The sequence below is a fragment of the Varanus komodoensis genome, unplaced genomic scaffold, assembly GCF_004798865.1.
Source record: "Varanus komodoensis strain SLA01 unplaced genomic scaffold, ASM479886v1 scaffold16, whole genome shotgun sequence".
Lineage (NCBI taxonomy): Eukaryota > Metazoa > Chordata > Lepidosauria > Squamata > Varanidae > Varanus > Varanus komodoensis.
The window spans coordinates 6,494,663-6,509,300 of record NW_025335468.1 but is presented as its reverse complement, the minus strand read 5'-3'; the positions used below and the strand labels follow the sequence as shown (position 1 = coordinate 6,509,300).

Here is a 14,638-nt window from a genome sequence, read left to right as displayed (position 1 = left end):
GGAAGTGTCCAAGTTTCATGGTTCTCATTTGAATCAGGACCCCACGTGCTTACACAAAAGTAAACCAAAGAGTTATGTTAAGCATGACATAAAATAAGTCCTGTCAACCATTTAAAGTTGTGGAATGGGGTACACTTGCTCCCCCATATTAATATGCCTAAAATGGGAAGGGGTGGCTTATCTATCCTTTACTGAGAGGCTCTTGGAACAGCAACTCTTCAAAACAGATTTGCTCACTTGAAGCAAGGAGGGTTGCAAGCTGAACCGCGCAAAAGTGCGAAGTGTTAATGGATTGGGATTGGGCGTCTGTGACTTCCCTCCCTTTTTGCCAGTCAACACCGCTGCCTTCTCCAGCAGCTCTCTGCGCAAACGGAGATGTCAATTCTGCACTAGCAATGAACAGTGGCTGCGTACTTCCGTGTTTCCTATCCCGTGATCCTATGCTAAGCAATCTTGCCTGCCACAGATCTCCTGATAGCATTAGACTGATCTCTTCTGTAAGCTGCTTTGCGTGGTTTTAGATAACATAAGGACAGCGCTGTTTGCCTCAGGGAGCAAAATATCTTGGGTCGCCCCAGGTGCAATGACGTGGAGTTCATTGTGCTGCGTGAGTTCATAATCATCAAGAAATAGTTCAGACTGTCAGAAGAAACCTTAAACACAAACAAAACTGCATGTTGGTGCTTCAGTCTTATTTTAGCTGCTCCAGTAGTGGAAGTTCTAGCGCTTTGCACTGGGGCACATGCCGGCTGGTACTTTCTCAGCCAGATACAGGATGATTGGCATGCTTATCAACATTACCAGTTTTGGCAGGGGGTGGAGTAGGAGTCTCCAGCTGCATAGATGTTGCCTTGAAAGGTGCACGGGCAGCGGTCAGTCGCGATGCAACTTCTGCCACTGATATCATCAAGAATACTTCCTGTTCAAATAGATCACTTAGGAATGTTTAGAAAGGAAGCAAGTTATATGAGATAGACATAAATGACATGCATTTTTTGTTCTTGGTAGAAGAACTTTGTAAATTTGTACACTACTTGATAGACGTTGCTAATAAATAGCTATAAGTAGCCTTTTAAGACATATAGAGTTAGCACATGTCTTTTGTAAGAGGCTTGATGCACTCATATAAGCTCAGTAAGCCTTGCAAAGACCCTGCAAGGTAGGTCAGCACTAGTCCCACAGAGTGTGAGGCAGCAGAGACCCGGATTCTAGTCACCACTTCACTGCAAAGCCCATTGGGTGACTTGGACCAGGCTAAGACTTTTGCCTAAACTACCTCACAGGGTCATTTTGAGGATTCAGTGAAGAAGAACAGGACCAGGTGAGTTGTTTAGGGTTGCTTGCAAAAAGGAAAAAGTGTAGTAATAAATAAAGCACTGTGCCAGATATATTTTAATTTATAAAAAATTGTGGAACACCTGTTTTAAATTTGCATCTTGTTGTTATATCTGTGTTTAAGGAGATGGAAGACTGTGAAGCTTTTTTCACAGTCTTTCCCCAAAGATATTATACCAAGGCTTCAGGCTCTTCCTTCTCACTGATGCCAGATGTGTGAGAACTTGTGCTGGTGGCTTGAAAGAGAGAGAAAAGCACTTCGTACATGCTCAAAGGCGTAAACACTTGGGTGGCTGCTTGGGTAACAACAACATGGAGGGCAGCCCTGAACACAAGCCATTTCTGGGTTCAGCTTCCTCTCAGGTTTGAACAAACTCTCCTCCACCCCCAATAAACAGACTGCTGTGTGGAGCTGCCGTTGCACAGTTGTGCGCTTCAGCTGGCTGGCCACGCAGCAAACTTGCGCACGTGGCTGGCCATGCGAGTGTGCGTGAGGGTTCTGCCTTCCTACATCCAGGCTCAGAAGGCTTCTGGAGCAGGTGGCATAATCTGGGAGGGGGTAAGTTTGGCACGGTTTAGAAATCAAGCACTGCTTTCAGACCCCGCTCTGTAAGGTGGACAGATCAGGGAATTGCGGCATAGGACGGTTGCCACGATGCTTGAGGAAATGGTTGCAAAGGGGCCACGCCAGTGACAAAGGACATCTCAAGGAAGGTGCTTACCCTTGGGGCAAAAGCAGCCATCAGTACATGGAGCTGTACAACTTTTGCTCCTCTCTGGATTGAAGCACGTGTCAACACAGGCGTTTCCACATTCCGTATATTCCAGGTTGTTGGGGCATTGCTGGACTGTGAGCACAAAGCAAGCAAAGCCAATGTTAGTGAACACAGGCGGTTATACTTTCCTAACGAAGAGCCGTGCGTCTGTGCGAAGGTGGGCCATATCTCAACATTTCATGCCGTGCAATATTCCACAGATGAAAATAGAGACACTTTTGTGCATTCACAAGACTAGGGACTGCATCTGGAAGCTCTAGTAAAAAAAGGGAGTAGGCAGACATTGCACTGAGGAAAGCTGCCATGGCGGTCACGAGGAGTTACCCATCCAGTCGAGATGGGCCTGGAGTGTCCTGAAAACGTCCCTCTTCAAAATCTTCCTGAACTCTTGAAGTATTTGAGGTCACTCCTGGAAAATATTTAATGAAATGGCCTTCCCAGTAGCACAGCCCATGAATACACTAAAATTGTGGATCCAGGGTTAATATTGTTTAATGTTGCTATCGTTGAAGAAAAACACAATGACCTTATTATCCTTAAGAAAACACAATAACTCCTGGTCTTCCTCTCTTTGCCTATTCCTTCTTACATCATTCTATATGAATTATCAAGATGATTTCATTCAGCATCAACTAAGGTGAAATTTCTCATATTTTTGACCATTTTTGTTTGTTTTCTGTTTTGCTCAGCTGCTGGAGAAGCTTGCCTTTCTCTACTTCCCAGAGAATTGGGGGGGGGGGGGGGCAAATATCCTTTCTTTTGTCAGCAACTGGCAAAAGTATGAAGAATCTGGACAACTATTTTCACTCAGGTCCTCAAAAGCATTGGTAGACAATGAGGCCTGATTACCTGCCCCAGGGTTGGTGAAACGGACATTTCAGAAGATGGGGAAGTAGCACGGAAATGTAAGAAACCCCTCTTTGGCTCAAGATGCAGAAGGGGCCTTCCTCTTGAAAGCCTTCCTCTTTCTCCTTCCCGTGGGCAGCATCAGAGAATCGGTCAGTCTTCCGGCTGGCAATACCAGCCGGAAGTCCATTCCTCCTCACCACTCAAGATACAGTGGCTGAGCAGCCAGGCGCTCTCCTCCTGGCAGAGAGCATCAGCACGAGGTCACAGTGGCTGTCTGTTCAGGGAGGTGGCATCAACATGATGAGTCACAATCGCCAGACGCTCCTTCAGCAAAGCACCATCAACTTGCAGGGTGGGGGCTTACTGGTTAGTCTCTCGAGCCCAATCTGTTCAACGAATGGGGGACATTCTTGCCTACTAGCCAGCTTCTGCCGCTAACGCATCCCGCATGGCTGTGCACGGGGCAGCCACATGAAGGTGAACAGAAACCCTGAAGCAGGGAAGCAACCACTTTTGGCAATGGAGAAGCAAACAGTTTTGCTGGTTCAAGTGGGAGAAAGAGTGCTGAATGCCCAACTCAGACACACAATTAAGACTACACCCAGGAATAGAATAGGCACTCACCAAGCACATTGAGCATGAGCCATGCTGAGTGGGGACAGTGAAAGGGGTCACGGTGGGCAAATTTGGCCTAGAACCTTCTTGGCGTTAAGTTGACAACGTCTGGCTGTCTTCATTTACTTACAACAGAGTCCTTTGGATCTCCATTTTCCAGGGTTGCCCCCCTTGAGGATGCAGTCTCGGGAGTACTGGCCGAAAGTGCTGCACACACAGCTTGCAACCAAGTCCAAATGGGAAGCGTTCTCGGGACAGCTGCACATGTCTTCAGTACAGCTGCTTATGTAATAACCAATGGCGACAACCCTAGAACAGTTCCCAAAGTGGGACAGGACTCGCTTGCACTTAGATTTCTGAAAGAGGGAGAGAAATTTCTGTTCTTACATTGATGGTAAAACAGGTGACCTCCCACAGTCCTGGTGTGTGCCAGAGCTGGAAACCATTTAACGATGGGCCACATCCCTTCCCATGAAGAAGGAGGCCCCACCCAGCTCCCAACCCCTCATCCCAGGATTCCAGGTGCAAGAAGCAAGCAAGGCTCCAGCGGCGTTCCCTCCTCTGTCGCCAGGTGCAGTCACAAGCTATGCCAGAGCCCAGGTAGGACTTGGTACCCAAGCAAGTTCCCTGGAGACACCAGGGCTGCTATGTTTCTGCTTGCCCAGGAAAAGCCAGTGGTCAGCCTGGGTGGGCTCAGTCCAGAATGTTCTTTACTGAAAGGCTGCCATGGCACAGCTTGTCCCATGGGCAGCACTCTGCAGCCCCTGATGCGAGACAGTGCGGTAACTTGCTTCCCTGAAATGTGTGTTTTGATCAGGTGCCCTCCTGTATTCGCAGGCTTTCCCTGACCCACCCGCCCGCAGCACGATTTGCTGTCTTACACAGTTTCACACAAACCACACAGCTATCCCTAGGCAAGGACCCAGGGCAGATGGGTGAACAAAGAGACAAGGCTCAAAATGGTGCAACGGGCTTCTATGCACCACCCCAGGTTGGCCAACATGCAGGCTCAGTGCTCAGATGGACCCTGACCTGCCCTTCACATGCCCTGCCCCCCATCTGGAGCAAGGCACCGTGCACGCAACTGCATCCTGGCAAGCAGGGGAAGGAGAGCTAACATCCACAGAGCTGCCTTAGTTAAGCTACTTTTGGGACTCAGAGATGTTTACAATTTGCTTGCTTTTTAATTGCATCCTTTATTTCAGATGCATGCTCTTTTCCTTAAGCATGGCCCATTTCTGTGATTCACTGTGATACTTCATTAGGCACTGTCTGTTCTTTCTAGTGCCAGCGATTTGTTTTCTGCTTCCTTAATGCAGTCAGTCTTGCTGAGAACAACATTAGTTCACTTTACTTGCTTGTCTGATGATCAGTTCTGAGTGGCTCTGAGTGTGGGAGGGAAAGGGGAAAGATTGTGCCGTATGGAATGTCCTACTTAGAATTCGATCATGCCCTGGAATGCACGTGCAGATGCCGCAGACATTCCTTTGCGGGGTTCTGGCCACTAGAGGGAGCTCAGCGGGCAAAAACAGAACATTCCTTTCACATGGACTGGACTGGAACGTCTGTAATTGTTCTGGGATCCAGGAAAAAGTGAAGAAATGATCTAAGCGGAGTACTGTTTGGGGTTGTTGTTTTTTTAAAAGAGAAATCAGTATTACTATTTTCTGAAATAGCTGAATAAGTAAATACATAAAACAATGTTAGCATCAACAAATAATCCTATGAAAAGCTTCAAGAAAAGCTTCCTCACTGTCAGAGCAATATGACAGTGGAACCAGCTGCCCAGAGAGGTGGTGGCTCTCCCACACTGGGGACATTCAAAAAGAAATCTGAGTGGGATGGTGTGACTTGGTGTCCTGCAACAGCAGGGGGTTGGACCCAATGGCCTTCATGGCCCCTTCTAACTCTACTATTCTATGATTCTATGAAAACTATTAATGAATTGAAAAAATGCAGAGAATTAATTCATGCAAGGCATTGTTTTACTAAAAGAACTTAGGATCAACAATAGATAAGCGGTAACAAAGCTAAACAACAAAAGGTTAAAGAGCCAGGGTGCTTGGGCTCTTTTTGCAATTTGAGCCCCACTGAGGATGTTCAGTGCTGCTTCGAATTACTCTGTGTTCATCTGAGTCTTACACACTTCCCTACAGCAGAATATAAAAGCTGGTAGTTGTAAGACAGTCAAGGTATTATATTGTATGTTGTGAGCCGCCCTGAGGCTTCGGCGAATGGGGCGGCATAGAAATGTTTTAATTAATTAATTAATTAATTAATTAATAAGGTGGACAAGTCCAACTTACATATCTACTTTTACACTGCTGGTGCAGGTGAGATTTGCCTTGGTTCTTTCTGCTGTCTCCAAGTACATCGGGACACTTCCGTGCTGGATCATCTACTTTCTGAAGGTTTCCAAACTGCCATGGGGATAGTGGAAAGCCTGTAAAAGCTCATCATGGTTAGGACATTATGTGCATGCCTAGCATGAATTTCTCAGCTGAAAATGCACCTCAGTGGGAATAGCAGGTCTTTTCCAGTTCCTCAAAATATCAAGGCCTAACGTGGCTAATTGAAAACAACATGGGGCTCCTAATGAGGCCTTAGAAATTAGAGTGGAGTGGTTAAAACATTTGTTCAACTCTATCGGCCATATCTCTTAGAGGAGATCAACCCTGGCAGCTCTTTAGAAGGCCGGATACTGAAGATGAAACTCAAATACTTTGACCGCCTAATGAGAAGGAAGGACTCCCTGGAGAAGAGCCTAATGCTGGGAACAATTGACGGCAAAAGAAGGAGGGGAGGGCAGAGAATGAGGAGGCTAGATGGAGTCACTGGGACAGTGTGTGTGACCTTAGGTGGGCTCCGGGGGATGGTGGAGGACAGGAAGGCCTGGAGGAATGTTGTCCATGGGGTCGCAATGAGTCAGACACGACTTCGCAGCTAACAACAAAATCAGCCATATCAGAGAGAGCTGCAGGATATTTGCTAACTGGTATATCGTACTGGATTTGGGATAAGCAGAACTGATTTAGGGTCCTGTACAACACTGTTGCTGGGAACTCTGCTCTGCTCTCTTTTGCCATTTCTATCTTCAAGGCTGAAGAGCCTGCGTGAATCCTTGGATGCCATCACCAACTCTGCCTGATGAGAAGGGTTCTGTCTTTACCCCAGGATTCAGGCCTAACACTCATCATTTTTGTCTCTATAATTTGAGGGTGATACTGAAATTGTTCAGTGTGAAACTGACCTGAATCACAAATGCTTATGAACTTAGGCTGGTGCACCACAAACTATGTTCTGGGAGGGTGTGTTATCAAAGGCACATGACAGCACTACTGTCCTTCAAGCTCTGGGTTGATTTTGATGGTCTCCAAAGCCCTATAACCTGAAAAACGCAGCATCCCTTGCTCTCAAGACTTGAGCTTTGCAGCTGGTCCTGAACCTGGTACCTGGGGGATATGAAGCTGGGAGACATAAGCAAGAGGGTCCCGTTGCATTCATGTGCCGCTCAAGGGATTTTCTATGGACAGCTCATTGGCTAGCTACTGAATGAATAAAGTGCTGGACATTGATGGACTATGGCCTGGTCCTGCCTAATCCTTCTTACGTTCTTTCCTCTGGAGATGCGCCACAATCCAACTCTGAGCATCAGTTTCTCTTGACTTTTGTGGCCAAGGATAGAATGCCCTGAGGATCACGAGAATTGCTTATTCATGTTCTGTGGTCTGTCTGTCTGTCTAAATAGATGTAAAGCTGTGGAGAATTTGTTCCCAGTGCTATTCTGTGGAAACTCTTATCATAATGTGTGAAAAACCTCTATGAATCCTGGAGTGCATTGTCAGTTCCATCGGGCAAGATGGCTGAGGTCCTCACACAACAGTTCTGTGTATGCTTACTAAGTCCCACCAGGTTCAATAGGGCTTGCTTACTGGTAAGTATGCCTAGGAACACAGCCTCCCTCTCAGGTGGAACCATACTTTCGTAATTTCAAGGCTAGACTGCTGAAGGTGGTATAATTTATATGCATATATGCTTTATTATACAAAAACATATTTTCATTTGAATGTACAATGTGCACAATTTCTTGGAGTTCCAAAAGAAAAGGCGAAAGAAGGAAGCTTTTTCCAAAAGTCTGTTCAGTTGATTCAATTGGTGGTCTTTCCAGGACCAAGAGAAAAATCTCACTGCATTTCAAATATGAATACAGAGTGAAGATTAAAGTCTCTTATTTTGGGAAACACAGATGTATCAAACATCAACTGAGAGTCACTCAACATTTCACCACAGGTGTGCTTACCAAATGTGTGACACACAAAATGGAATAAATATGTGTTCATATGTTAAAAGCACCTGCAGGAGATCCAGTGGTACAAGTAGTGGATTGTGTAGGATTAGGATGAATGGGTCTTTGGTCCAACTTTCTAGTCAGCTGTGTAGCTCATTGCAGCAGTTGGACACCAACGCTGTTCTGGTCACGATGAAATGGGATGATGGGGGTGGGAGTAGCCGCATTTAAGTAAGCATTGCCAGAAGAGAAATTTGCTGCAGGGGAATCAAGTGCCGATACGTTGTATTGTGCCGTAGAAATGCAATTAGGGAAGACTGTGCGTCTTCCCAGCCTGCTGTCCGGGAGTTAGTTGTTGATAGGCAGCTTCAAGACCCCTCTGATGTGACTCTAAACCAGGCTTGGACTGGGCAGCTCTTCGAACAGAAGACTTAAATAGAGTCTATAAAATAGTGACACATGGCCAGTCTAGCTTTTACACACATGTGCATACATGCACACGCACACGCATACCATGTCTGTTAACATGTCTGTTAAGGTGTTTGGGATATACACATGATAGTTATGATTATTAATGATGGTACAGCCAATTATATAGAAAATTGACATCTTACTATGTAGGAGCAAATCATTCCTTCCATCGCCATCGTAGTTCCCACATAATCCACATGTTTTCCCCCTGTATGCATCTTCTAAATCCATCTAAGAAAAAAAGAGGGAAATGAGAAATGTTTTAAGATTTTTCTTCTAAGTAGACCTGATCAGAACTATAATACAGAACATTATTCATACTTGGACGTAGGTTGAGGTCTATGCTTAGGCTGGAAATGTATCACAATTGAATGCAACTGTATCATCAAACAGAAGCCCTTTTCTCTCATTAATTCACTTGCTGAATATGGGATTAATACATGTCATGTTTATCTTTTAAGTAATGGGATATTAATTAGACAAAAAATTTCTGCATCGCACATGAATTACAACAAATTTGATGGGTCTAAGCACACCAGTTGTTGCTGGGTTGGTGGTGACTTCCTATTTCAGTGATAAAGTAGTAAATGCTGAGTAGTCATTTAACGTAAAATTGTTAAGTTTCTGTCAGTCTCAAGCCCAGAAAGGAATTGTGTGACTGTTATCCTCCAAAATTGATGCCAGGGATTATGAAAGAATTGATAATAGAAAGCTTCAGCTATTGGGCAGTACCGAAATGAAATAAATAAATAATATAAAGAAGTTAGCCTTACTTCTGTACATCCTTTATTCATTCATAATATAGCTAGAAAACTGCAGGATATGATGACTGGCAATGCAACACGTTTGATCAGTGCTCGCACTCACTAAAACAAATTGAACTAACTGAAGCTGCATACCAGGAGAGTGTCACCCCAATTCCACCGGAGAGACAGGCCTAACTTGGAGCTGATTTGGAAGTAAGGGTAAATGTCTTCTATTAGAACACTCTTCAAGCTGAAGGGCAGAGAAATTCTAAAAGAAAGAAGGAAAATTAAACAACAGCTGAATTGTCTCATGTTTAAAAGACATGCCCAAACTGAGTAATTAAGTGGAATGCCCCTTTATTGGCTGTGATTTGTTATTAATTATTATTATTAAACCAGGCCTCCCAGTTACTTTCCTCCCTGCTTTTTTCTCTTGATTGCTGCTTGCTCTTGCTCCAGAGGATTCTCATTAATTTGAGTTTGGTTAGGCAGTGATGTGTACAGATATCTGATACTTGCAGATCCAGTGTGGTCTCATGATTATCAATTACTGTATGTATCTATTGTTAGCTGCAGTTGTGAATTTACAGCATTAAATGATTCTGATCAGATGCTTAGTCTGCATACAGTCTAGGGCATTTAACAAAATAACATTGAGTTCATCTTTCTTTTGTGGAGGCAAAGCACGTCAGACCTTGGAAAAGCAGGACAGACTGGGCCAGTAGGCCCTTTTATATGTCATGGGAGCAGCGCAGAGCTCCTGCAGTTACAGTGGCTACAAAAGCAAGACAAGAACTATTAGGTAAGGTTTTTCCCCCTCCAGGTATTAGAATGAAAAAGTGACGCCTGCTTATTTTTAACAAATAGCCTTTTTGGACTACAGACCAATTTGACAATTTAAGAAACTGTCCCAGGCACCATCACAAAATGGCTGCTTTAAGAGATGTGGCAAAGGATAAGTAACCCGCCCACACAGAAGCCCATGTTGTAGCAATTCCAGCTGCCAGTCGGGAAATGTGTTCATTAAAACGTGGTAAGGCACCTTGATGAGCACCAGAAAAGGCATTTAAAGAGGGGCACTGGTGCCCCCATGTGTCACATTGCTTACCCCAAGGCAGAGCATTCTCATTCACTCCAGGAAACCCATGTGAGAGATGGAGATCTTTTTCTACCCAGAAATACATCGTTAATTTATATGACCATACACTGCAATTTTGAATACTTGAACACATATTCATAACATGGAGAATAACTGCTTAATGAGGCATGCTCATTAAGTACAGATTTGGTACAGAACTCTGTGAGACCATTTTTCCAGTTCACATAATCCAGGAGTTGCATTTCCCCGCTTTTGGCATAGATTGGTGTTGGTTCCTGTTTCTGGATAAGTAAATAGCTGAAGGCTAGTGTCAAGCAAAGGCAGGTTTGAGCATTCGTCAATGGCTCACTCCCCAGGAATATCCTACTGATGATGATGTGGAGTTGCCCCTTTTCTTCACCACTGCAACCTGCTTGTTGCAATCGCCCTCATCCAGAACCACCTTATAGGCTATTCCTCAATCCTGGTTCCCATATTTCAGACTGTATCTCAGTGAATCTCTTTTCCCAGTATGCAGGAGCATTTTTAAAACAATAAATGGTTATAAATGGATGTTGAACTGACTCACTTGCTTCCATCTACTGTGATGCCTGATTCTTTCACCTCCAGAAGTACTCCATCGATGGTGGCAGTGAAATAGATAATAATCCTATTCTGGGTGCTCCTTGTAATCTGGATCTTGAAGTCTTGATAATTGTCTTTACAATGTGAAGCAAAAATATAATGGCAAGTTCCAGGGAAGTCAAATTTTACTTGGTCAAATGTCTGAAAATGGAAGTGACCCCAGGCAGAACATTGACTTGTGGAGACTGCAGAGTGCTGAGCTGCAGAGGAAACCAAGATGATGAGATACTAAAGTCAGATTGAGGGACTGCCTTCCTCAATGCCTGCCAGATTAGTTGGAAAGAGGCACCCCTGGTCTGAACACACCTGGAAGACACCAGGCTGGGAAAGGCTGCTCTGCAACAGAAGTTATCTGCTCTGGATAAGCAGCAAAGGGTTTATCTTGTTCCTTTTAAAATGCATGGAAACGGCCCCTAAACGGATTGCTTAAGGACTGAGCAAGCAGTAATACATTCATGGGCCATGCACTGTTGATAAAGCTTACCAGGGTTTTGTGCTTCTGTTATCATTTACCTGAGTCCAAATCACTACATGAAAAGCAGCCCTAGCAGTGGGAGAACATTTTAATCCAACTAAAATGTTAGGAGATACCTGAGTTAAAATTAAGCACTTTTACATCCAATGGTTTCAATAGGACACCTATGCATGTGCTTAATCTCTCTCATCAAAACCGAAGTAATTTGCTTAAATGTGACTGAATTATGCCACAATTATATGTTGATTACTTGCAGAGGAATCAGGTATTATAGCTCACATCTAATATTTTGAAACATCCAAGTAACAAATATTTGCACTAGATACTCCTACCTGTCTGCACTCGTGTTTTGCTCTTGCAGAAGCTGCAGAGTAACAACAGAATCCATAGGTGGCTTCCCTGCTTCATCCCCATTATCCTACACTGGGAGGTCACCTGAAAAATCTCTTCTCTGAAGCAGGTTCTTTCCTAGCTCATGGCCACATTTTATAGTCAATTAATTTTGCCATATGAACAAAGCATAAAACTAAAGGAGGAGTTTTAAGAGTTTCCCTTCACTAATTTATGCAGATTGACTCATTCTTTTCTCGGATGTAAAAGGACAAGCTGGCATTTGGTTGCTGGATGCCATTATCTTGAATTTCATCTTTGATTTTGCAAGATTTTTTTCAAGCTTGGAACCACTCCAACTCCACTCAGATCTGGTGGCAAGAAAACTTTCCTAGCTGGGTCAATCAGAATTTTGTTCTCTATCCAAGTTTTTCTGGAACATCACTCTGGGTCCCATGAACCAGGATTTTATGAGGTCTGCTTGACGTACCAGAACAAGCTTCCTGGGATCAGTGGTTCAATATCTTTAGTTGGGTGGGAAGAAGCTTCAAAGACCACAGATGTCATTACACTTGGGTTGCCTTTTCTTTTTCTGATGTCCATTTATGTACAAACAGCAGGCATGCAGTTCACCTGCAAATGATCTTTGTGACTCCAGGGGATGTATTTCAATGTAAATATAGCTATTTCCAAATTTGCATCTATGCGTATATAAATCACCACATGAAAAAGTAATGCCAATCTGAGTCTTTTTTCTGTCCTCGTCTCTGATGGTGCATTTCCCCGCCCCCCTCCTCCCTCCCAAAATCTAACCCAGCTCCTCCTTGCTTTCCCAGTGTTCCTGCCCCACCTCTGCCAGTCTCACTGGTAAAATGTAATGCTGCTAAGCTCAGCAGAAGTGATGCTGTTGGGACATGAGGGAGGCCTCTCCACACAGTCAACAAACAGGTGGACAGTGGGTTGTGTGGTAAGTGCACATTGACAGTGGAGTTGAGTGAGCCAGCATGACCCACAACCTGCCCCCCTACCCCCGCAATTCATTCAGTCCATGAAGGGCGTTACAGGAGCCCATTAATAGCGGCTGTCCATGCACACAGTACCTCTTGATCATATCATATTCCAACCAATAGCCTGCCCCTTTTGCTTGTAGAGCAATAGGTTAAGTAAACCAGTCTGGTCCTTCATAAGAGGGACCCTTGGTCATCTGCTCAGGCTGCCTGCAATTGCCCAGGAGAACCCAAGGCCTGCAAAGGGCAGCTCACACTGATTTGCATGATATTCTATGTACTATCTGTATTACATGTTTCTAGATAGGAGCTGCAGTAATTGTCATCATCCCTGGGATTTCTCACAGTTAGCAGCATCTAAGGAGACACTTGGCGTTTGCATGACCACAGGTACAAATCCCTTTGTCTTATGAACTGACATCTCAAGAGTGAGGGCTTTCCATTGACCCCTGGCCTGTAAAGCCAGCTCAGTCATGAATCCCATTTGCCACAGATCTATTGCCTGCGGAACAACATTTTTTCATGGATCATTTGCCATAGAAGAGTATTTGGCTTGGATGGAGTACAGCTTATACATTAACTCTGTGGTTGACCTGGCATCCTGAGGGGTGCCAGTGCGTGTGGAACGTCGATACACCTGGTTCAGCTTCTCAAAAAGAGATACAGCAGGTACTGAGGTTCTCTTCCTTTTAACATCACTTTGTTGCTAATGACCTTTTGCCCTGTCTAAGAAAGGAACCAGCACCCCCAAGCTCAGGCATAATTTTAAGTTGGCCACAAGATGACCCTGCCGACAAAAGTGTGTATAGTCAAGGCTATGGTTTTCCCAGTTGCAATGTATGACTGTGAAAGTTGGACCATAAGGAAGGCTGAGCGCTGAAGAATTGAGGCCTTTGAATTGTGGTGCTGGAGGAGACTCCTGCAGGTCCCCTGGACTGAGAGGAGTTCAACCCTGACTGCTCTTTAGAAGGCCAGATACTGTAGATGAAACTCAAACATTTTGGCTACCTAATGAGAAGGAAGGACTCACTGGAGACAACCCTAATGCTGGGAACAATTGACAGCCAAAGAAGAAGAGGACGGCAGAGGATGAGGTGGCTAGATAGTGTCCCTGAAGCAGTTGGTATGAGCTTAGGTGGACTCCGGGGGATGGCGGAGGACAGGAAGGTTTGGAGGAATGTTGTCCATGGGGTCAAGATGGGTTGGATTGAGACTTCGTGACTAGCAACAAGAAGACGACCCACATGGGGCACTGCTCGTTACAGGAACTGGATTGCATCAGGGTTGAAGCAGTGCCTTTAACTATGCTGAATCCCTCTGGAAAACACAGATAGGCATTCCAGGGTTTTCTGGAACTAGACACAGACATTCTATGTTAAAAATCCATGTGGTGTATTATATAATCTTCCTCTAAACAGAGGATTTAACCTTCCTCCCCATATGGTCTGATTTCTCCCCCCTACAATCTTTTGTCTCTAATGTCCTTTCAGGTCACCATTGCTGGAGACACTGCAATATCATATCAGGACTTTCAATGGGAATAGACCCTCCACCTATTTTGGGCTTCACTTCCTTGATGTCAAAGAGAGGCTGGGCCACCTTTGGTTGACAGCTTAATATAAGGAATCTGAGAGACCTTCAAAATGAAAATCCAAGGACCCTGTTTAATTTGTACTAAATCACGGGAGTGTTGGCCACAGGCCATAAACTTTTACTTGGTGGCTTGCCAGTGCAAAACTGTTGAGCCTCTCAGGGGAAAACTCTGGAGGCAATGAAAAACAGTGGCCACAACTCAATTGCCCTTGTGGCTTCTGTGTAACTCGACCAATAGGAGACCATAAGCTGCAGTGGCTGAGGACCTGGTCTGACGGCACAGCGAGGCTCCACATGCTCAGGTGAAGCAGTCCATTGGCTTAGCTGTTACGATGTCAGAGCCTGGCTGTGCCATCTTGGGCCAGACAGCTTCCTGCCACAAGGGCCTGGAGAGGCAGCAGGCACCTGAAGTTCCACTAGCAAGTTCTGT

General features: G+C 44.8%; 1 protein-coding gene across 1 annotated transcript in view; it reads right to left on the bottom strand.

Annotated features, from left to right (window-relative positions):
• Positions 1-13,090, bottom strand: part of LOC123021367 (mucin-5B-like) — a 66,835-nt gene extending 53,745 nt beyond the window's left edge. The window contains exons 1-8 of the mRNA XM_044426079.1: positions 12,961-13,090; positions 10,748-11,003; positions 9,234-9,348; positions 8,478-8,565; positions 5,882-6,018; positions 3,706-3,931; positions 2,058-2,183; positions 802-919 (exon numbers count right to left, since the gene is read on the bottom strand). Coding sequence (XP_044282014.1) covers positions 802-919; positions 2,058-2,183; positions 3,706-3,931; positions 5,882-6,018; positions 8,478-8,565; positions 9,234-9,348; positions 10,748-11,003; positions 12,961-13,090 — 1,196 coding nt within the window. The remainder of the gene's footprint in view (positions 1-801; positions 920-2,057; positions 2,184-3,705; positions 3,932-5,881; positions 6,019-8,477; positions 8,566-9,233; positions 9,349-10,747; positions 11,004-12,960) is intronic.
• Between the last annotated feature and the right edge of the window lie 1,548 nt (positions 13,091-14,638).